The sequence below is a fragment of the Staurois parvus genome, unplaced genomic scaffold (assembly GCF_062004578.1).
Source record: "Staurois parvus isolate SC_StPar_1 unplaced genomic scaffold, SC_StPar_1.0 ptg001730l, whole genome shotgun sequence".
NCBI classification, from domain to species: domain Eukaryota; kingdom Metazoa; phylum Chordata; class Amphibia; order Anura; family Ranidae; genus Staurois; species Staurois parvus.
In genome coordinates, this window is record NW_028319526.1 from 36,309 (window position 1) to 62,116 (window position 25,808).

The window sequence follows — 25,808 nt, forward strand, 5'->3', positions numbered from 1 at the left end:
AAATAATCTCTGTCCGCACGGCGTGCAAAATATTCATCTGCCGCTAATTATTGCGCATTGCTCCGGCGGTATTTCAGATAACCCGATACTTATCGCTAGTCAGAAGACATCCAGGTTTATGTTGTATTTTAAGTTCGATGTTTCTTCCCCGGCAGTAAGTCGAAGTCATTTTTCAGAAATGCTCTCGAGCTGTGGTTAGACCCGAGGATCGATGTCAACGCACTTCCCCTTAGTGTGGGTTTTGATTTAGATGACAGGCGCAGGGGGCGTGGCCATAAGCCAGCAGCTGACACTAGTGGTGCCTGGCAATGTGTTTAGTTTGATCGCCTTGCTTGGAGGACGAAGATCACCGAACGTCACGCTGATCCATGACTCGATCGTTTGGACCCTCTCCATAGTTCTCTTCTCACCATGAAGAATACTTCGTTCATTCTGCTGCTGAGTTGGGTGAGTTGTGAGATTTTATTTATTGGATGCGGTACTGTAGAGGTGCAAGTAGGGGCGGACTGAGAACTCATGGGGGCCCCCGGGTAATAGGGGATCACGGGGCCCCTGTGTCCTCGCCCACACTCAAACCACACCCAAAAAAGTCAATGAAGGGTAACTAGGGGCATCTCATGGGGCTCCCAACTGACCCCAGGCTCTCAGGCAGTGTCCAAATGGTCAGTCACCCCTGGGTAGGAAAATTTGGCACTCTGATTATTCATTGTTTGGTTGGAATTGCACTTTAAGATTGAAATCCAGATCTAAAAATTGGCCACGATATCTCCCAACTTCACCCCCTTCCCTTCCCCCCCCCCGTGACCACCATTCCATCAATAAAGGCTACCATTGGCATCCATGTCATGAAGGGTACCAGGGGCATCTCATGGGGCCCCCTACTGACCCTGGGCCCTCGGGCAGTGCCTGAATGCCCTAATGGTCAGTCCGCCCCTGGGTGCAAGGCTTGGTTCACACCTATCGGTGTGACCGTGCGCGCGTGCGTGTGTAGGGCAGCCTATTCGTTTCAATGGACCGCCCTATGCTCAAGAAACACGGAAAAGAAGTCCATTTATAGGTAAAGGTGATCCAGGGCAGGGGCGGACTGACCATTTGGAAACTCTGGCACTGCCTGAGGACCCGGGGTCAGTAGGGGGCCCCATGAGATGCTCCTGGTACCTTTTTCGTAGGCTTTTTTGAGTTAGGGCAAGGACACAGGGGCCCCATGATCCCCTATTGCCCGCGGGCCCAATGAGTTGTCAGTCCGCCCCTGATCCAGGGAATATCCGATTGCCTCTCGGGGGATCAGGAAGGAACTTTTTTCCACTGCAGGAGCAAATTGGATCATGTTGTGCTGGGTTTTTTTTTTTTTTGCCTTCCTCTGGATCAACTGTGGGTGTAGAATGATAACTTTTCTTTTTTTTTTTAATGGTTGAACCGGATGGACTTTTGTCTTTTTTCAGCCAGGCTTATGCAGGTCATACAGGGGTCGAATTTTTCATCCTAAATCTGAAACGTCGTTCGCTCGGTAATCCGATGGCGCCATCATTGATTTAGAAAATCCGCCGACCGAGTCATAAAGTTCACCCCATATAACAGGCGAAACTTCTGTTCCTGCACCCCCGATTCACATCTGTGCGGGTGGTGCCGCTACGAAAATCCGTGCAGCTGCACCACCCGCACAGAGAATTGCGGACCCGCAGGTGGGTGCCATTAGTTGTAACGGAACACCACCCGCACTGGGAAACGCAACTGTACTGGGAACCTCAGCTGCATTTTCCAAAGTAGTGCCGGGACTTCTTCTCTGTGTGTCATGGGCACGGGACTCCATTCAAATGAATGGGCTCTCGTGCCCGAGCAAAACGCCGCATAGGTGTGAACCGAGGGTCAAGGTCATGGCTCATGCGCATATTCTTTTCAGAAAAACGATCGTATGATTTGACCATCATTGAGTCGAAAATTGGTCATTTTTCACAAATTTTACAACATGCCCAATCACCGAAAAGGGGAGGAACCATGAAAATCGGCCGGTTCCATTGACCCCACTAACAGAGCAAAAATCGTCCGGTACCATTGACCCCCCCTAAGAGTGAAAATCGTCTGGTACCATTGACCCACTAACAGAGCGAAAATCAGCCAGTACCATTGACCCACTAACAGAGCGAAAATCGTCCGGTGCCACTGGCCCACTAACAGAGCGAAATCGGCCGGTACCATTGACCCACTAACAGAGCGAAATCGGCCGGTACCATTGACCCACTAACAGAGCGAAATCGGCCGGTACCATTGACCCACTAACAGAGCGAAAATTGATCGGTGCCATTGACCCACTAACAGAGCGAAAATTGGCCGGTGCCATTGACCCACTAACAGAGTGAAATCGTCCGGTACCATTGACCCCACTAACAGAGCGAAAATCAGCCAGTACCATTGACCCAATAACAGAGCAAAAATCTTCCAGTGCCACTGACCCCACTAACAGAGTGAAAATCGGCCGATTTGTCGATTTTCGACCCAAGTATGACCGGCCTAACTATGTAACTATGTTACTATGACCATTTTAAAAAAACTCTCCACACCAAACCGCGTGTTGCAATTAATGGCACCGGCGCACTTCGACTAAAGGGCAGCGCGTGAACCTTGCCCATGTGTGCGCCCCCCCCCAGGTCACCTTTGCTTTCATTTGTTTTCTAAGGGAGCCATTAAGATGAATCAGGAAAAATCCTGAGCGCATTAGCGCAAACTTTAACCCATTTGCTGCTGGAACCGTTTTTGCGTTCTATTTTTGCACACGTTTAAATAAACCTTTTCAGTCCCCATTCACACTCGGCCACTCGGAATCGCGGTTGCGATTCCAAATCATGTGTGTGCTCGCGCCTGAGCCCCACTCTGTGCGTCCATAAGACACACTGGATTGGGCTCAACCCCCGATCCCTCCTTACTGGATTCCTCCATCTCCTCTAAGGCAAATCATCTTCCCTTCCAGCTTCATTCATCATAGACTAGATGGGGGGGAGGGGGTTCCTCCATCTCCTCTAAGGGAAACCATTGTCCCTTCCTGCTTCATTCATCATAGACTAGATGGGGGGGAGGGGGTTCCTCCATCTCCTCTAAGGGAAACCATTGTCCCTTCCTGCTTCATTCATCATAGACTAGATGGGGGGGAGGGGGTTCCTCCATCTCCTCTAAGGGAAACCATTGTCCCTTCCTGCTTCATTCATCATAGACTAGATGGGGGGGAGGGGGTTCCTCCATCTCCTCTAAGGGAAACCATTGTCCCTTCCTGCTTCATTCATCATAGACTAGATGGGGGGGAGGGGGTTCCTCCATCTCCTCTAAGGGACCCTTTTGGCTTCATTAGTCATAGTGTAGATTGGGGGGAAAGGATGTTCCTCCATCTCCTCTAAGGGAAATCATTGTCCCTTCCTGCTTCATTCATCATAGAGTAGATGGATGGTTCCTCCATCTCCTCTAAGGGAAATCATTGTCCCTTCCTGCTTCATTCATCATAGAGTAGATGGGGGGGAGGGGGTTCCTCCATCTCCTCTAAGGGACCCTTTCGGCTTCATTAGTCATAGAGTAGATTGGGGGGAAAGGATGTTCCTCCATCTCCTCTAACGGAAATCATCATTCCTTCCAGTTTCATTCATCATAGGGGGTTCCTCCATCTCCTCTAAGGGAAACCATTGACCCTTCTGGCTTCATTCATCATAGAGTAGATGAGGGGGTTCCTCCATCTCCTCTAACGGAAATCATCATTCCTTCCGGCTTCATTCGTCATAGAGTAGATGGAGGGTTCCTCCATCTCCTCTAACGGAAATCGTCATTCCTTCCGGCTTCATTCATCATAGAGTAGATGGATGGTTCCTCCATCTCCTCTAACGGAAATCATCATTCCTTCCGGCTTCATTCGTCATAGAGTAGATGGAGGGTTCCTCCATCTCCTCTAACGGAAATCATCATTCCTTCCGGCTTCATTCGTCATAGAGTAGATGGAGGGTTCCTCCATCTCCTCTAACGGAAATCGTCATTCCTTCCGGCTTCATTCATCATAGAGTAGATGGATGGTTCCTCCATCTCCTCTAACGGAAATCATCATTCCTTCCGGCTTCATTCATCATAGAGTAGATGGAGGGTTCCTCCATCTCCTCTAACGGAAATCATCATTCCTTCCGGCTTCATTCATCATAGAGTAGATGGAGGGTTCCTCCATCTCCTCTAAAGGAAGCCGTCCTGATTTCTTACCATGGTTCTGGGTTTCCTAGAGGAACGGGAGAGCCCAGGGACCACCTCGAGTGGTGGCAGGAGGGAGGGAAAGGTCCTTCTTAGCACTGTGATTGGTCGGTCTTTTTGGCAGATCACTTTTACATACCAGCCGATTACCGGCTGAAAAAAACCAGTACTGGGACCATAGCTGCAGCCATGATCCTGGTATTAACCATTTGCTATCAGGACGTTTATAGACGTAGATCGGGTGGCAAGTGGGTAATTAAACGTGTATTGATAATGGTATTCACCTTACCTGGGATATTTTCAGCAGGAACATGGGGGGGAACACAGTTCCGGCATCTCCAGCACTGAATGTATGTAACGGCAAGGGATGGTTGGATGTGTTGGAGGGTCTAATGTTGCTGGCTGCTGGGAGTTCTATTGTCATTGGGGGTTCTGTTGTTGATGGGGAGTCTTATATTGCTGGGTTGAATCCTCTGTTGACAGAGGGGTCTATTGTTGCTAGCTGCTGGAGGGTCTATTGATGCTTGCTGCTGGGGGATCTATTGTTGCTGATGGGGGGGTATATTGTTGCTGGTGCAGATCTATCATTGCTGGGGGGTATTTTGCTGTGGGGGGTCTATTTTTGCTGCAAGATCTATTGTTGCTAGGGGAAATCTATTGTTACTGGCTGTAGGGGATCTATTTTACTGCTTTTCTTGTTATCATGAAAAAATTCTATACAAATTACTTAGCACCACAAAATGAATGGTTCTGTATTCTCTAAAAGGTGCTGGTATGGGTAGTAGGTGGAACCAAGGAACGGTGCTCAGAGGTGGGTGGGGGGGGAGGGAACAAGGGGTGACTCAGGAGGGAGGGGTACCTGCACCTATTCTTCGAGAAAGACAGTCCTGCACCTTACAATGATCTCATTTACATATAGATAAAAACATAGATATCCCTTTCAAAGCTGCACCCCACGATAAGCAAATGTTGTCTAAATCCATTCTTCTTGTGTCTTCTTGAATCTCGGTGAACTTTGTGTATTTCCTCCAGATCTGCGCAGTAATCCAGTGTGTGACTTCCTGTAATAAAGACCGCTTGCTGCTGAGCCCTCTCCTTGGCCAGGTTGACTGGTCTTGACTCCGCCCCCTCCTATACTTTTCCGCAGGCAGCCTGTAGTGGGACGATCTTCTGGGCCCCTCCCACAGCTCTGCTCTCTGCACGGCATAGTGATGATGTCATTGCTACTTTTGCTAGGTAATAAGTAGGTTTGGGAAGGTAAAAAGGGGATTTCTAAATATTTAGGAATGTATTAAAATTTTATATAATTGAACATTTTTTATGCCCGTAGTTTATTTGTATAATTGAACATTTTGTGACGGTATTTAGTGCCCAAAAAGGGGATTTCTAAATATTTAGGAATATATTACAATTTTATATAATTTTTTGTGCCCGTAGTGTATTTGTAAGTTCGTCCACCACAGAGGCTTGGGTCACTGATTTTTACTTGGGTAGTAAACAAAATGCATTACTTGACTGGGCATCTCGGGTGTTTTCATACAAGTGTATAATGAGGTTGAAGGATGTGGTGGGCAGGGTTGAGGCTGATGCTCGGAACTGTCGCACGTTGGAAATCTGTTCTTTGTGGTCATAATAAAAGGCTGTCCTTTTGGTTCTGCTGCTTTGACCCTCCCATTTAACTGCTGCCTATATTCAAACATGTGGGATGGACGGATGGATTAAGTGTATAGATTGGATGGATGGATTGATTGCTAGGATGCACGGATGGACAGGATAGATGGATTGAATGGATAGGAGGCAGGGATGGATGGAAAGGACGACTGATACCATGTAGAGCACTGTTAGGACATCATGAAGGAAGCCACCATGACAGTGGAAGGGAGTCCAATCAACGTCCCAATCTACGTCTAGTATATATGATCATCTTAACCTGGTGCATCACAATTTTGGCCCACACTCTTCTGAATGATCTGGGGCTGGCAGGGCTTCACCAGGAATGCCATGAAATGTTGGGAGAATTCTTGGGCCGAGGTGGATCTTTCAAGGCAGAGAGAAGGTGGAAAAGAAAGGACTTCTGTTTTCAGTTTAACCCAATCCCCCTCCTTGGATAGGATGGAAGGACAGTTGGATAGGAATGATGGATGGATAGGATGGATTGGATAAATGAGAAGGATGCTTGATACCAACCAGAACACTATTAAGGCATCATGACAGTGGAAAGGAGTCCAATCAACTTCCCAATCCACGTCTAGTATATACTGTATGATCCCCTAAGTCCCAGCATCTGTCCATTCTACACAAATGGTATAATCACCCCTGGTTGTAGTTTACGGAACTACTCCAGATCATCTTACCCTGGCACACCACCATTTTTGCCCACGCTCTTCTGAATGGTTTGGTGCTGGCAGGGCTCCACCGGGAATGCCATTGGCTTCCATGAAATGTTTGGAGAATTCTTAGGCTGAGGCGGCTCTTTCAAAGCAGAGAGAAGGAAGAAAAGAAAGAACTTCCGTTTTCAGTTTAAACCCGATCCCCCTCCTTGGATAGGATGGAAGGACAGTTGGATAGGAATGATGGATGGATGGATAGGATGGATTGAATGAATGGGAAGGATGCTTGATACCAACCAGAACACTATTAAGGCATCATGAAGGATGCCACCATGGCAGTAGAAGGGGGTCCAATCAACGTCCCAATCCACGTCTAGTATATATGATCCCCTAAGTCCCAGCAGCTGTCCATTATATACAAATGATATACCCACCCCTGGTTGTAGTACATGGAACTACAGTTTAACTCAATCCCCCTCCTTGGATAGGATGGAAGGACAGTTGGATAGGAATGATGGATGGATAGGATAGATTGGATGAATGGGAAGGATGCTTGATACCAACCAGAGAATTATTAAAGCATCATGAAGGATGCCACCATGATAGTGGAAGGGGGTCCAATCAACTTCCCAATCCACATCTAATATATACTGTATGATCCCCTAAGTCCCAGGAGCTGCCCATTCTATACAGATGGTATACCCACCCGTGGTTGTAGTACATGGAACTACTCCAGATCATCTTAACCTGGTACATCACAATTTTGACCACACTCTTCTGAATGGCCAGGGGCTAGCAGGGCTTCACCAGGAATGCCATTGGTTTCCCTAAAATGTTTGGAGAATTCTTGGGCAGAGTCGGCTCTTTAAAAGCAGAGAGATGGAGGAAAGAAAGGACTTCCGTTTTCAGTTTAACTCCATCCCCTCCTTGGATAGGATGGAAGGACAGTTGGATAGGAATGATGGGTGGTTGGATAGGATTGACTGGATGAATGGGAAGGATGCCTGATACCAACCAGAACACTATTAAGGCATCATGAAGGATGCCACCATGACAATGGAAGGGGGTCCAATCAACTTCCCAATCCACATCTAGTATATATGATCCCCTAAGTCCCATCAGCTGTCTATTCTTCACAAATGGTATAATCACCCCTGGTTATAGTATATGGAACTACTCCAGATCATCTTAACCTGGTACATCACAATTTTGGCCCACACTCTTTTGAATGGCCTGGGGCTAGCAGGGCTTCACCAGGAATGCCATTGGTTTCCATGAAATGTTTGGAGAATTCTTGGGCCGAGTCGGCTCTTTAAAGGCAGAGAGAAGGAGGAAAGAAAGGACTTCCATTTTCAGTTTAACTCGATCCCCTCCTTGGATAGGATGGAAGAACAGTTGGATAGGAATGATGGATGTATGGATGGATAGGATGGATTGGATGAATGGGAAGGATGCCTGATACCAACCAGAGAACTATTAAGGCATCATGTAGCATGCCACCATAACAGTGGAAGGGGGTCCAATCAACTTCCCAATCTATGCCTAGATTAAATGGATTCCCTAAGTCCCAGCAGCTGCCCATTCTACACAAATGGTATACCCACCCCTGGCTGAAGTGTATGGAACTTATCCAGAGCATCTTACCTTGAGTAACCACTATTTCGGGAGACACTCTTCTGAACGACCTTGAGCTGGCAGAGCTCCACCAGGAACATTATTGGTTTCCATGAAATGTTTGGAGAACTCTAGGGCCAAGTCAGCTCTTTCAAAGCAGAGAGAAGAAGGTAAAAAAGGGTTTCCGTTTTCAATTTAACCCGATCCCCCTCCTTGCCTCTCTCACTTTGCTAGTATTTTGGAATGTATTTGCAGTATTGTGTTTTGTGTGTGTGTGTTTTTTCTTTTTGTGGTTTGATCAGAGAACTTGGCAGTCCCCAAAAGCATGAATTGTATGGTTTACAGGAATGACTGCAGCCCTGGCCCTAGAGATAACACATCACACATTCTGTTTTCTTCTTACTTGCGAAATCTGTGACTTACCTAGCGTTGTCGTGGTTACAAACCAAACTCGCTATAATAAAAAATATGCATTAAGTATCAAAATTATAGCTTGATGTAAGGGGTTTATAGATTTATTGACCAGGGGATCTATCTTCTCACTGAGTGCTCTGAGATCTAAGACCATTCAATCAGCAGTTTTCAGATCCTTATCCTTGGCCACACACTCACACCTTCCTCCGCATCCAGGATTAGTGTGATCGAAGTTACTCAGTCTACTACTAAATGTCATTTTCCTCCTCAGAAAAAATATTTTCCAACAAGATCAGAAGTGGCTGCATGGCAGTGGACAGTATTATATTCGCGTACGAGGGGCAGACTGACCATTTGGGCCCTCAGGCACTGCCCGAGATGCCCCATGAGATGACACTGGTACCTTTCATAGGATTTTTTGGGTGTGGTTTGAGTTTGGGCGAGGGCACAGGGGCCCCATGATCCCCTATTGCCCAGGGGCCCCATGGGTTGTCAGTCCGCCCCTGTTCGCGCATAGTATCTCCGGGCAAGTTTTCTGAATAAAGTTAGAGGAATTCTATTCCCCCCACCTTACCTGTTATCCTGGGTTGTCCTCAATTTACATACCCACCTGCCCAGTAGATCCAGCATTGTTCTACTGTGGTCTGCCACCACAGTGGCATGGGCCTTGTCCCACGCCGCCATCTTTGTTCCTGATGTCATCGGGGGGCCAAGCTCTTCTTCTTGGTTTGGGCAATCTGGCCCTCGCTGATGCACTGCAGGCTCACCCTCCTCTTGATGCTGTGAATGAAAGGCGACATATGATTCTCCCTAAGCGAGAATGGGGGGGTGGGGTGGTCAAAAAAAATTATTAAAAATGTTTTCATGGGGGGGAGGGGGCACACCACATGGCAAGCTGTGCCCTCTCTAAGCTAGCCGGCTGCCCAATCCCCACTGGTATAAACAGTCCTATGCAAGGACACTTCTTGTACCTGCACTGCACGTGATCACATCCACCAATGGCTGCCGGCATCTTCAGGAGGACTGCTGCGAGTTACTGTGGTTGAGGTCAACATTGTTTTATGTGGGAGGGGGGCTGCATTGTATGTATGTGGGAGGAGAGTAGGGGGGGGGCTGCAACATTTATGTGTTGGGGGTCTACATGTATGTGGCAGGGGGGCTGCATTACATATATGTGAGAGAGGGACAGGGGGGCTGCATTTTAAGTATGTGGGAGGAGGGCAAGGGGCTTCATAATTAATATGTTGGGGTCTACATTGTATGTATGTGGGAGAGGGGCTGCATTGTATGTATGTGAGGGGCAGGGGGCTGCATTGTATTTATGTGGGAGAGGGGCTGCATTGTATGTATGTGGGGGGCAGGGGGCTGCATTGAATGTATGTGAGGGGCAGGGGGGCTGCATTGTATATATGTGGGAGGAGGGCAAGGGGGCTTCATAATTAATATGTTGGGGGTCTACATTATGTATGTGGGAGGGGGGCTGCATTGTATGTATGTGGGGGGCAGGGGGCTGCATTGTATTTATGTGGGAGAGCAGGGGGGCTACATTGTATGTATGTGGGAGGCAGAGGGAGCTGCATTGTATGTATGTGGGAGGAGGGCTGCATTGTATGTATGTGGGAGGAGGGCAAGGGGCTTCATAATTAATATGTTGGGGGTCTACATTGTATGTATGTGGGAGGGGGGCTGCATTGTATGTATGTGGGGGGCAGGAGGCTGCATTGTATTTATGTGGGAGAGCAGGGGGGCTACATTGTATGTATGTGGGGGGCTGGGGGCTGCATTGAATGTATGTGAGGGGCAGGGGGAGCTGCATTGTATGTATGTGGGAGGAGGGCAAGGGGCTTCATAATTAATATTTTGGGGGTCTACATTGTATGTATGTGGGAGGCAGGGGGCTGCATTGAATGTATGTGAGGGGCAGGGGGACTGCATTGTATGTATGTGGGAGGGGGGCTGCATTGTATATATGTGGAAGGCAGGGGGGCTGCATTGTATGTATGTATGTGGGGGGCAGAGGGAGCTGCATTGTATGTATGTGGGAGGAGGGCAAGGGGGCTTCATAAGTAATATGTTGGGGGTTTACATTGTATGTATGTGGGAGGAGGGCTGCATTGTATGTATGTGGGGGGCATGGGTGCTGCATTGTATGTATGTGGGGGGCAGAGGGAGCTGCATTGTATGTATGTCTCTCGGTAGACCGGAGGGAGACCAGCAAATGTCTGTTCTCTGATCTCCCTTACCTAGTAGGATCCTGGATGCAACATGCACTTCCAGGTTCCTCTGAGGCTGCAGAAGAAGCTACTGGAGACTGATCTGTGCGCCATTAGCCAAGGGAGGGTTTGTGTGTCCTAAAATTAACTGAAACTTTTTTTTTTTAATTGCAAATTTGCACTCGATGAACTGCTGACCTAATATTGCATGACATATAAAATTGGAAATACTGCTATTTCATTCTCTCAAACACTGGTCAGATGTGGCCCTTTGCTTGCCTTCATCCCATCCTTGGGGCACTGTTCCTCCCACTGATATTAACAATAGGTCACTACTCCTTCCACTGACACCAACAATGGAGCACCATTTCTTCTACTGACATCAACAATGGGACACTACTCCTTCTACTGACACCAACAATGGGACACTACTCCTTCTGCTGACACCAACAATAGGTCACTACTCCTTCCACTGACACCAACAATGGAGCACCATTTCTTCTACTGACACCAACAATGGAGCACCATTTCTTCTACTGACATCAACAATGGGACACTACTCCTTCCACTGACACTAAAGATGGAGCACCATTTCTTCTACTGACATCAACAATGGGACACTACTCCTTCTGCTGACACCAACAATGGAGCACCATTTCTTCCACTGACATCAACAATGGGACACTACTCCTTCCACTGACACTAAAGATGGAGAACCATTTCTCCCACTGACATCAACAATGGGACACTACTCCTACTGACACCAACAATGGAGCACCATTTCTTCCACTGACATCAACAATGGGACACTACTCCTTCTACTGACACCAACAATGGAGCACCATTTCTTCCAATGACATCAACAATGGGACACTACTCCTTCTACTGACACCAACAATGGAGCACCATTTCTTCCAATGACATCAACAATGGGACACTACTCCTTCTACTGACACCAACAATGGAGCACCATTTCTTCCAATGACATCAACAATGGGACACTACTCCTTCTACTGACACCAACAATGGAGCACCATTTCTCCCACTGACATCAACAATGGGACACTACTCCTACTGACACCAACAATGGAGCACCCTTTCTTCTACTGACATCAACAATGGGACACTACTCCTTCTACTGACACCAACAATGGAGCACCATTTCTTCCAATGACATCAACAATGGGACACTACTCCTTCTACTGACACCAACAATGGAGCACCATTTCTACCACTGACATCAACAATGGGACACTACTCCTACTGACACCAACAATGGAGCACCCTTTCTTCTACTGACATCAACAATGGGACACTACTCCTACTGACACCAACAATGGAGCACCATTTCTCCCACTGACATCAACAACGGGACACTACTCCTACTGACACCAACAATGGAGCACCATTTCTCCCAATGACGTCAACAGTGGGGCTGCACCCAAATGAAATGTACTTCCTTTTTTCCCCACAAATAGAGCTTTCTTTTGGTGGTGTTTGATTGCTTCTGCGGTTTTTATTTTTTTCACTATTAAAAAAAAAACCAAAAACAATAATTTTGAGAAACAAAACAAAATTTTTGACTTTTTGCCATTAAATATGTCCAGTAAAAAAATTATAAAAATCTAATTTGACCATAAATTTCGGCCAAAATGTATCTCGCTCCGTGTCTTTGCTGAAAAAAAAATCTCAAAATCCTGTGTAAATAATTGGTTTACGTGAAAGTTATAGTGTTTTCAAATGGCGGAAAAGATACTGGGATTTTTTTGTTCTACTAGTAATGGCGGCGATCAGTGACTTATAGAGGGACTGCAGAGTATTCCACCTACCCTATGACACTGCAGAGCATTTCACCCATCTCATGATTCACTGCAGAGCATTCCATCCATCACAGGACACTGCAGAGCATTTAATCCACCCATGATACACTGCACAGAATTCCACCCATCCCATGATACACTGCAGAGCATTTCACTCATCTTATGATTCACTGCAGAGCATTCCATCCATCCCATGACATACTGCAGAGCATTCCACCCTCATGATAAACTGCACAGCATTCCACCCATCCCATGACTTCCAGAGCATTCCACTCATCCCATGATACAATGCAGAGCATTCCACCTATCCCATGACATTCCAGAGCATTCCACCCATCCAGGGGCGGACTGACCATCTGGAAACTCGGGCACTGCCCAAGGGCCCGGGGTCACTAGGGGGCCCCATGAGATGCCCCTGGTACCTTTTTCATAGGCTTTTTTGAGTTTGGACAAGGACACAGGGGCCCCATGATCCCCTATTTCCCGGGGGCCCCATGAGTTGTCAGTCCGCCCCTGCACCCATCCCATGACATTCGAGAGCATTCCACCCATCCCATGATACCATGCAGAACAATCCACCAATCCCGTGATACACTGCAGAGCATTATAACTGTCCAATAATACACTGTAGAGCATTTCACCCATTGGTGGAACTACTAGGGTCGCAAAGGTCGCATTTGCAACCAGGCCCTGGTGTTCCACCACCTTGGGGGGACCCCAAGACTGCAGGAAGGGGGCCACTGCAGAAGATGTGAAAGTGTCTCACTGCTGCACCATACATATCAGCAGCAGAGTGGCTAAATGGTTAGCACTTCCACCTGGCAGTACTCGGGTCATCGGTTCTAATCCCAGCCATGGCACCACCTGCCTGGAGTTTGCATGTTCTCTCGGTGCCTGCGTGGGTTTCCTCCCACACTCCAAAGATATGCTGGTAGGTGAATTGGCTCCTGTCTAAATTGGCCCTAGTATGTGTATGTATGAATGTGAGTTAGGGATCTTAGATTGCATGCTCCTCGGGGGCGGGGACTGATGTGAATGTACAATATATATGTGCAGTGTAAATTGACGGCGCTATATAAGTACCTGTAATAATTAATAAGTTCCCAGGCTCAGAGGAAAGGACCCTGGTACCAATAGGTCAGGGGGCCCTTCATGGTTTCTTGCACCGTGGCTCTGAAGGTTCTAATTACTGCTCTGGCTGCACTAGCCTAGGCCAGTGGTCAGCAAGCCGCGGCTCGCGAGCCACATGCGGCTCTTTACACGCTTTAATGCGGCTCTTGTGTGCCGGGCGCCCGCTCCCCTCCCTCCTCTCTGGCGGCAGGGACTCTGCAGCGTGATCCAAAAAAAAAAACAGCCAGGGCAGCGCGCTCAAATGCAATGATTTGCCAGTCTCGCTGCCACTCACATCCTGATAGCCAGTGATTGGCTGTCAGGATGTGTGTAGGCGGGGCAGCGTGACGAACGTGAGGGGAGCTAGGCTCCTCTCACAGTCCGCCCTGAAGACCGGAACGGCGCGGGAACACGGCGAGAGGAACGCGCGGAGCAAAGGTAAGTGAATTGACACAGGGGGGACTTGGCTTACTACTTGGGGGGGAATAGTACTGTGGGGGATGAATTACTATGGGGGATGAATTACTATATGGGGGATGAATTACTATATGAGGGATGAATTACTATGGGGGATGAATTACTATATGGGGGATGAAATACTATGGGGGATGAATTACTATATGGGGGATGAATTACTATATGGGGGATGAATTACTATGGGGGATGAATTACTATATGAGGGATGAATTACTATGGGGGATGAATTACTATGGGGGATGAATTACTATAGGGGGGATGAATTACTATGGGGGATGAATTACTATAGGGGGGATGAATTACTATATGGGGGATGAATTACTATATGGGGGATGAAATACTATGGGGGATGAATTACTATATGGGGGATGAATTACTATATGGGGGATGAAATACTATGGGGGATGAATTACTATATGAGGGATGAATTACTATGGGGGATGAATTACTATAGGGGGGATGAATTACTATGGGGGATGAATTACTATAGGGGATGAATTACTATGGGGGATGAATTACTATATGGGGGATGAATTACTATATGGGGGATGAATTACTATGGGGGATGAATTACTATATGGGGATGAATTACTATAGGGGGGATGAATTACTATGGGGGATGAATTATTATATGGGGGATGAATTACTATATGGGGGATGAATTACTATATGGGGGATGAATTACTATATGGGGGATGAATTACTATGGGGGATTAATTACTATATGGGGGATGAATTACTATAGGGGGGATGAATTACTATGGGGGATGAATTACTATATGGGGGATGAATTACTATATGGGGGATGAATTACTATAGGGGGGGGTGAATTACTATGGGGGATTAATTACTATATGGGGGATGAATTACTATGGGGGATGAATTACTATATGGGGGATGAATTACTATATGAGGGATGAATTACTATATGGGGGATGAATTACTATGGGGGATGAATTACTATATGGGGGATGAATTACTATATGGGGGATGAATTACTATATGGGGGATAAATTACTATATGGGGGATGAATTACTATGGGGGATGAATTACTATTTGGGGGATGCATTACTGTGGGGGATGAATTACTATATGGGGGATGAATTACTATGGGGGATGAATTACTATATGGGGGATGAATTACTATAGGGGGGATGAATTACTATGGGGGATGAATTACTATATGGGGGATGAATTACTATATGGGGGATGAATTACTATGGGGGATGAATTACTATATGGGGGATGAATTACTATATGGGGGATGAATTACTATGGGGGATTAATTACTATATGGGGGATGAATTACTATGGGGGATGAATTACTATATGGGGGATGAATTACTATGGGGGATGAATTACTATATGAGGGATGAATTAATATGGGGGATGAATTACTATATGGGGGATGAATTAATATGGGGGATGAATTATTATAGGGGGGATGAATTACTATGGGGGATGAATTACTATATGGGGGATGAATTACTATATGGGATGAATTACTATATGGGGGATGAATTAATATGGGGGATGAATTACTATATGGGGGGATGAATTACTATGGGGGATGAATTACTATATGGGGGATGAATTACTATATGAGGGATGAATTGCTATATGGGGGATGAATTACTATGGGGGATGAATTACTATATGGGGGATTAATTACTATAGGGGGGATGAATTACTATGGGGGATGAATTACTATTTGGGGGATGAATTACTATATGGGGGATGAATTACTATGGGGGATGAATTACTATATGGGGGATGAATTACTATAGGGGGGATGAATTACTATGGGGGATGAATTACTATATGGGGGATGAATTACTATATGGGGGATGAATTACTATGGGGGATGAATTACTATGGGGGATGAATTACTATATGGGGGATGAATTACTATATGGGGGATGAATTACTATGGGGGATTAATTACTATATGGGGGATGAATTACTATATGGGGGATGAATTACTATGGGGGATGAATTACTATATGAGGGATGAATTAATATGGGGGATGAATTACTATATGGGGGATGAATTAATATGGGGGATGAATTATTATAGGGGGGATGAATTACTATGGGGGATGAATTACTATATGGGGGATGAATTACTATATGGGATGAATTACTATATGGGGGATGAATTAATATGGGGGATGAATTACTATATGGGGGGATGAATTACTATGGGGGATGAATTACTATATGGGGGATGAATTACTATATGAGGGATGAATTACTATATGGGGGATGAATTACTATGGGGGATGAATTACTATATGGGGGATGAATTACTATATGGGGGATGAATTACTATAGGGGGGATGAATTACTATATGGGGGATGAATTACTATATGGGGGATGAATTACTATGGGGGATGAATTACTATTTGGGGGATGAATTACTATGGGGGATGAATTACTATATGGGGGATGAATTACTATGGGGGATGAATTACTATATGGGGGATGAATTACTATGGGGGATGAATTACTATATGGGGGATGAATTACTATATGGGGGATGAATTACTATGGGGGATGAATTACTATGGGGGATTAATTACTATAGGGGGGATGAATTACTATGGGGGATGAATTACTATATGGGGGATGAATTACTATGGGGGATGAATTACTATATGGGGGATGAATTACTATATGGGGGATGAATTACTATGGGGGATGAATTACTATATGGGGGATGAATTACTATGGGGGGATGAATTACTATGGGGGATGAATTACTATATGGGGGATGAATTACTATGGGGGATGAATTACTATGGGGGATGAATTACTATATGGGGGATGAATTACTATGGGGGATTAATTACTATATGGGGGATGAATTACTATGGGGGGATGAATTACTATGGGGGATGAATTACTATATGGGGGATGAATTACTATGGGGGATGAATTACTATATGAGGGGTGAATTAATATGGGGGATGAATTACTATATGGGGGATGAATTAATATGGGGGATGAATTATTATAGGGGGGATGAATTACTATGGGGGATGAATTACTATATGGGGGATGAATTACTATATGGGATGAATTACTATATGGGGGATGAATTACTATGGGGGATGAATTACTATATGGGGGATGAATTACTATATGGGGGATGAATAACTATGGGGGATGAATTACTATGGGGGATGAATTACTATATGAGGGATGAATTACTATATGGGGGATGAATTACTATGGGGGATGAATTACTATATGGGGGATGAATTACTATAGGGGGGATGAATTACTATGGGGGATGAATTACTATATGGGGGATGAATTACTATAGGGGGGATGAATTACTATGGGGGATGAATTACTACATGAGGGATGAATTACTATAGGGGGGATGAATTACTATGGGGGATGAATTACTACATGAGGGATGAATTAATATGGGGGATGAATTACTATATGGGGGATGAATTACTATGGGGGATGAATTACTATATGAGGGATGAATTAATATGGGGGATGAATTACTATATGGGGGATGAATTACTATGGGGGATGAATTACTATATGGGGGATGAATTAATATGGGGGATGAATTACTATAGGGGGGATGAATTACTATGGGGGATGAATTACTATATGGGGGATGAATTACTATATGGGATGAATTACTATATGGGGGATGAATTACTATATGGGGGATGAATTATTATATGGGGGATGAATTACTATATGGGGGATGAATTACTATATGGGATGAATTACTATATGGGGGATGAATTACTATGGGGGATGAATTACTATATGGGGGATGAATTACTATGGGGGATGAATTACTATATGGGGGATGAATTACTATATGGGGGATGAATAACTATGGGGGATGAATTACTATGGGGGATGAATTACTATAGGGGGGATGAATTACTATGGGGGATGAATTACTATATGGAGGATGAATAACTATGGGGGATGAATTACTATGGGGGATGAATTACTATATGGGGGATGAATTACTATGGGGGATGAATTACTATATGGGGGATGAATTACTATATGGGGGATGAATTACTATATGGGGGATGAATTACTATGGGGGATGAATTACTATATGGGGGATGAATTACTATATGGGGGATGAATTACTATGGGGGATGAATTACTATGGGGGATGAATTACTATGGGGGATGAATTACTATATGGGGGATGAATTACTATGGGGGATGAATTACTATATGGGGGATGAATTACTATATGGGGGATGAATTACTATGGGGGATGAATTACTATAGGGGGGATGAATTACTATGGGGGATGAATTACTATGGGGGATGAATTACTATATGGGGGATGAATTACTATGGGGGATGAATTACTATAAAAACTTATTGAAACTAAAAACAGTGTACCATCCTATGTATTTTCAGTTTTAAAAATGCGGCTCTCAAAATAAATTTCAATCATGGTTTTGGCGAGATTTGGCTCAGTTGAAAAAAAAGGTTGCCCACCACTGGCCTAGGCAATAATGTATCTATATTTTGTGAAAATATGTAAAAGGCGGTTCACTGTGGATTTTGGTGTGTGCCATTGACCACAAGGTTGTGTCTGAAATCCAATCCACAGCACCCAGGTCCTCTTTGCCAAGTCTCTCAGAGTACATAGTTGGCATGTGTGGTGGGTGAAAGATCGTATTGGAAAAAGTTGGAAAAACTTGTGTTTTCTTGATGCTGATAAGAGACTGAGGCTACTTCCGGTGTATTCATTGCTGCCGCAGCGAGCTGTGAATCTGTCTCAGATGGGGAGATAAGGCGAGGCTGGTCCTTCACAGAAGTGATGACAGGAGATGATAGACCCGCGTGGAAACATTCGATGGCGGCTGAGGAAGTTCAGACACACTCTTAGAAACAAGAAAAATAACTCGTTTCAGTGACGGCGACCACTACCTTGCTTTGGTCAGATTCAATTTGCGGCAAAATTTTGCCAAACAAAAAAGCCAGTTTTGCTTAATGAGTTAAGAAGTGCAGCGCTAATAAGATAATTCATAAAATATAAATAATAGATAATAAAATATAAATAATAGATAATAAAATATAAATAATGCATTTAAAGTTCATATATGAGTTTGTATAATATGTGAAGATATACGTTCCCTTCCGTAGCAGCTTTCAAAAAGGCTTGTGACTGGAAACAATAGTAAAATTGCGCACTCACCAGAAGCGCATAGGTAATGCGCATGTAAATATAACCACCAAGGATCACTTAAACAGGCGGAGTATATCAGGCATCTGGTGAGCTTCCCTCTAAGGATTGGTCAGCAAAGCAGTAGGGCTTGGGATTTAAGGTAGAAATCTGCTAGGTCCAGAGGTCCCCTTTAGGATGGATGGGTGCTCAGCCTGGATACAGGGCTCCCTTCCTCTGGATGCTCGGTTAGATGAGGGTTGTCTGTGGGCTTAATAGCTCCAAGAAAGAGCCACAAAAGAGGTGCCCATAGTAAAGTAAATAGTAATTCAGGATAATTACTACTTTGCTATGGTAACATTGTACTACTTTGGTCATAGTAAAATATGAAAAAAAAATCTTAAAAAAAATTAAAAAAAATGTAATAAAAAATTAAATATAATAAAAAAAAAAATAAAATATATATATTTTTTTCATACTGTCACCATTCAGTGTCCCTGTTTTTGTTAATTTAGCAAAAAATAAAAACCCCGGCGGTGATTAAATACCACCAAAAGAAAGCTCTAGTTGTGTGAAGAAAATGCTAAAATTTTAGTTTGGTTACAATGTTGTATGACCGCGCAATTGTCATTCAAAGTGGGAGAGCGCTGAAACCTGAAAAATGGCCTGGGCAGGAAGGGGGTAAATTGCCCGGTATTGAAATGGTTAAAAAAAATTCCACTTTATAAGGTGTATTTAGGATAGTTTATTTTATTTCGTTTTTTTTGTATATTTGATCATCATTTTTGTATTTTCTCTTTAATTTTTTTTTTAATTCTTCTTTATAGCTATCTTTATGTGGAAAAAAAACTAAAATAATATGCCCAATGAGGGGTCCAGGGTTGTTGTTCCGTTACCCTCAGGAGCCATTTGAAGCCTACTGCACCCTAAAAGCTACCAAAACCACCTTAATTTTGCCTTCCCTGTTTACTCCAATGCATTTTGTCAAAATGGTGAAATTTTGCTGAAATCTCCTGATTTCAGGGAAACTGCAATATATTTCCACATATACAGTTAGGTCCATATATATTTGGACACAGGCACAATTTTAGTTTTTTTCAGGTATTTGCCAAAACATTTTCAAGCTATAGTTCTATAATGGATATGGGCGGACAGTGCGCACTCTCAGGTGTAATTTGAGGGTATGTACATCCAAATTGGGGGAAGGGTTTAGGAATTACAGCTCTTAAGAGTAGCCATCTCCCCTTTTTCAAGGGACCAAAAGTAATTGGACAATTGAATCAAAAGCTGTTTCATGGCCAGGTGTGGGCTACTCCTTTGTTATTTCTTCAACAATTAAGCAGGTAAAAGGTCTGGAGTTGATTCTAAGTGTGGGATTTGCATTTGGAATCTATTGCTGTGAACCTACATCAGGCGTTCAAAGGAGATGTCCATGCAAGTGAAACAGGCCATTGTAAGGCTTCAAAAACTAAAAAATCCATCAGAGAGATAGCAGCAACATTAGGAGTGACCAAATCAACAGTTTGGTCCATTCTGAGGAAAGAAGAACGCACCGGTGAGATCAGCAACATGACAAGGCATGGACATCCATGGAAGACAACAGTGGTGGATGATCGCAGGATCCTCTCTATGGTAAAGAAAAACCCATTCACAACATCCAGACAAGTGAAGGACACTCTCCAGGAGGTGGGCGGATCCTTGTCAAAGTCTACAATCAAGAGAAGACTTCACGAGAGCAAATACAGAGGGTTCACCACAAGGTGCAAATACAGAGGGTTCACCACAAGATGCAAACCATTCATAAGCCTGAAGAATAGAAAAGCCAGATTAGACTTTGCCAGAAAACATCTAAAAAAGCCGGACCAGTTCTGGAAAAGCATTCTTTGGACGGAAGAAACTAAGATGAATCTGTACCAGAATGACGGGAAGAAAAAAGTGTGGAGAAGGCTTGGAACAGCTCATGATCCAAAGCACACAACGTCATCTGTAAAACATGGCGGAGGCGGTGTGATGGCATGGGTGGAGGCGGTGTGATGGCATGGTCGGAGGCGGTGTGGTGGCATGGGTGGAGGCGATGTGATGGCATGGACAGAGGCGGTGTGATGGCATGGTCGGAGGCGGTGTGGTGGCATGGTCGGAGGCGGTGTGGTGGCATGGGTGGAGGCGATGTGATGGCATGGGTGGAGGCGGTGTGATGGCATGGGTGGAGGCGGTGTGATGGCATGGGTGGAGGCGGTGTGATGGCATGGGCGGAGGCGGTGTGATGGCATGGGCGGAGGCGGTGTGATGGCGTGGGCGGAGGCAGTGTGATGGCGTGGGCAGAGGCGGTGTGATGGCATGGGCGGAAGCGGTGTGGTGGCATGGGTGGAGGCGGTGTGATGGCATGGGCAGAGGCGGTGTGATGGCATGGGTGGAGGCGATGTGATGACATGGGTGGAGGCGATGTGGTGGCATGGGTGGAGGCGGTGTGATGGCATGGGCGGAGGCAGTGTGATGGAATGGGCATGCATGGCTTCCAGTGGCACTGGGTCATTGATGATGTGACAGAAGACAGAAGCAGCCGGATGAATTCTGCAGTGTTTACAGATATATACTGTCAGCCCAGATTCAGCCAAATGCAGCAAAGCTTATTGGACGGCGCTATACAGCACAGATGGACAATGATCCAAAACACACTGCAAAAGCAACCCAGTAGTTTTTGAAGGAAAAGAAGTGGAATATTCTGCAACGGCCGAGACAATCATCTGATCTAAACCCAATTGAGCATGAATTTCACCTGCTGAAGGCAAAACTAAAAGGCAGAAAGACCCACAAACAAAGAGCAACTGAAGACAGCTGCAGTTAGAGCCTGGCAAAGCATCAGAAAGGAGGAAACCCAGTCTTTGGTCATGTCCATGGGTTCCAGACTTCAGGCAAAGCACCGGAAAGGAGGAAACGCAGTCTTTGGTCATGTCCATGGGTTCCAGACTTCAGACAAAGCACCGGAAAGGAGGAAACCCAGTCTTTGGTCATGTCCATGGGTTCCAGACTTCAGGCAAAGCATCGGAAAGGAGGAAACCCAGTCTTTGGTCATGTCCATGGGTTCCAATCTTCAGGCAAAGCATCGGAAAGGAGGAAACCCAGTCTTTGGTCATGTCCATGGGATCCAGACTTCAGGCAAAGCACCGGAAAGGAGGAAACCCAGTCTTTGGTCATGTCCATGGGTTCCAGATTTCAGGCAAAGCACCGGAAAGGAGGAAACCCAGTCTTTGGTCATGTCCATGGGTTCCAGACTTCAGGCAAAGCACCGGAAAGGAGGAAACCCAGTCTTTGGTCATGTCCATGGGTTCCAGACTTCAGGCAAAGCATCGGAAAGGAGGAAACCCAGTCTTTGGTCATGTCCATGGGTTCCAGACTTCAGGCAAAGCATCAGAAAGTATTTAGGTTTTGTGCTGCCCTAGGCAACACAAAAATCAGACGCCCTCCCTCCTCGGCAGAGAGAGAGCCTGACACAGACCAACACCAGACACCCCTCCTACACCTGAGAGAGCCTTCCACTAACACCCCCTCCATGGTGACAGAGAGAAAGATACTCACCTTCACAGCTCTGGACATCCCTGGGAATGACAGTTGGGCTCTGCATGCACCATCAAGCAGCCTGCAGCCTCTCTCGGATCCCACCTGGTCCCTTTGCCGCACATGTCCCTTCTTCCAAGGGCCAGAGCTGCCCCCCTAAAAAATGCTTCCCTAGGCAAATGCCTTGTTTGCCTTGTGGTAAATATGCCCCTGATTAGACCCTCTCCCCTCTGCCCTCCAAAGCAGCCTATAAAACCATGGCCCTGGGGAGGAGAGTCAGAAATGAGCACCCCTCTGGGGTCAGATGGTTGCTACTTGCTCAGCTGTTTTTACTTTATGCTGTATACATATGTATACTGTGTGTTGTGTGTATATATATATATATATATATGGTTTTTTTCAGCAGGAATGTGGTGGAACAGCGCCTCCAGCACTAAATGCATTAATGGCCAGGTAATGGGGTGTGCTTGGGGTCTGTTGATGTTCTCTGCTTGGGATCTATTGTCACTGAGGGAATCTATTGGTGAAGGAGGTGTCTATTTTTGCTGGGAGATCTACTATTGAAGGAGGTGTCTATTGTTGCTGGGAGAGATCTACTATTGAAGGAGGTTTCTATTGTTGCTGAGAGAGATCTACTATTGAAGGAGGGGTTTATTGTTGCTGGGAGAGATCTACTATTGAAGGAGGGGTCTTTTGTTGCCGGGAGATATTTACTATTGAAGGAGGGGTCTATTGTTGCTGGGAGAGATCTACTATTGAAGGAGGGGTCTATTGTTGCCAGGAGAGATCTACTATTGAAGGAGGGGTCTATTGTTGCTGGGAGAGATCTACTATTGAAGGAAGTGTCTATTGTTGTTGGGAGAGATCTACTATTGAAGGAGGGGTCTATTGTTGCTGGGAGAGATCTAGTATTGAAGGAGGAGTCTATTGTTGCTGGGCGAGATCTACTATTGAAGGAGAGGTCTATTGTTGCTGGGAGAGATCTACTATTGAAGGAGGGGTCTATTGTTGCTGGGAGAGATCTACTATTGAAGGAGGGGTCTATTGTTGCTGGGAGAGATCTACTATTGAAGGAGGGGTCTATTGTTGTTGGGAGAGATCTACTATTGAAGGAGGGGTCTATTGTTGCTGGGAGAGATCTACTATTGAAGGAGGGGTCTATTGTTGTTGGGAGAGATCTACTATTGAAGGAGGGGTCTATTGTTGCTGGGAGAGATCTACTATTGAAGGAGGGGTCTATTGTTGGCTGCTGGCGGGTCTAATAATGCTGGCTGCTGGAGGGGTATTTTGTTTCTGGGGTCGTCAATTTTTTCTGGGAAGGGATCTTTTGTTGCTGGGGGGGGGGTGTAATGTTGCTGGCAGCAGGGGATCTATTTTACTGCTTTTCTTGTAATCATGAACAAATTCTATACAAATGACCACAAAATGATACTTGGGCAGTACTGGGAGGTGTGTAAAGGGGGTGGGACCAAGGGATGATGCTCAGAGGTGGGTAAGGGGGGCAGAGACAAGGGGTAGTTCGGGGTGAGGGGGGGGGGTACCTGCACTTATTCTCTCTCTATATAAATACAGGGCTTTTTTTCAGATGGAACTTAACCGCTTGCCGCCCTGTCACTGTGTATATATGTGTTCCGGGGCGGCAGTGGAGCGCAAAACCACGTTTTAAAACGGGTTCCGCGCTCCCGACACTTTCGCCGGCAGGGGGCGCGTGCGCGCGCTCCCGCCGACCCGCAGGTGACACCATTCGATCCCGAAGGGATTAATCATTAGATTTCAGCCAGTGATTTCTGGCTGAAATCACATGATCGGTCCCTGTCCTATCCTGTCCTGTGTTGACATTTACACAGGGCAGGATATGATGTCATTCTTCTCTGCCTGGACACATTCCGTTCCAGACAGAGAAGACAGAGTAAAAGTGAGTACACAAGCACTACACTACAGTTAGAACACTCTAGGACACATTTAACCCCCTGATCGCCCCCCCCCAGTTAACCCCTTCACTGCCCTGTCACCAGTGTCACTGATCAGTGAAGCGATTTTTACTGATCAGTGTCGCTGGCGACTTCCGATAGAGTTAGCGCCCCTCCCAGATAGCGCCAGTTTGCCCGCCAGTACACCAGTAGTCCCGTCTAACCCCTTGATCGCCCCCCCCCCCCCAGTAAACACCTTCACTGCCCTGTCACCAGTGTCACTGATCAGTGAACCAATTTTTACTGATCACTGTATCAGTGTCGCTGGCGACTTCCGATAGTGTTAGTGCCCCTCCCAGATAGCGCCAGACTGCCCGCCAGTACACCAGTAATCCCGTTTAACCCCTTGATCGCCCCCCCCCCCAGTTAACCCCTTCACTGCCCTGTCACCAGTGTCACTGATCAGTGAACCAATTTTTACTGATCACTGTATCAGTGTCGCTGGCGACTTCCGATAGTGTTAGCGCCCCTCCCAGATAGCGCCAGATTGCCCACTAGTACACCAGTAATCCCATTTAACCCCTTAATCTCCCCCCCCCCCAGTTAACCCCTTCACTGCCCTGTCACCAGTGTCACTGATCAGTGAACCAATTTTTACCGATCACTGTATCAGTGTCGCTGGCGACTTCCGATAGTGTTAGCGCCCCTCCCAGATAGCGCCAGATTGCCCGCTAGTACACCAGTAATCCCATTTAACCCCTTAATCTCCCCCCCCCCCCAGTTAACCCCTTCACTGCCCTGTCACCAGTGTCATTGATTACATTGAACAGATTTTTACTGATCACTGTATCAGTGTCGCTGGCGACTTCCAATAGTGTTAGCGCCCCTCCTAGATAGCGCCAGTTTGCCCGCTAATGCACAGGATTTTTTTTACCAAAAACATGGAGCAGAATACATTTTGGCTTAAATTTATGACTA

General features: G+C 45.8%; 1 protein-coding gene across 1 annotated transcript in view; it reads left to right on the forward strand.

The window, feature by feature from the left end:
• Nucleotides 1-317: 317 nt before the first annotated feature.
• The window catches only part of LOC149434588 (tumor necrosis factor receptor superfamily member 25-like), an 80,744-nt gene continuing 55,253 nt past the window's right edge, over nucleotides 318-25,808 (forward strand). Inside the window, exon 1 of the mRNA XM_089663609.1 lies at nucleotides 318-447. Coding sequence (XP_089519735.1) covers nucleotides 412-447 — 36 coding nt within the window. The 5' untranslated portion in view covers nucleotides 318-411. The remainder of the gene's footprint in view (nucleotides 448-25,808) is intronic.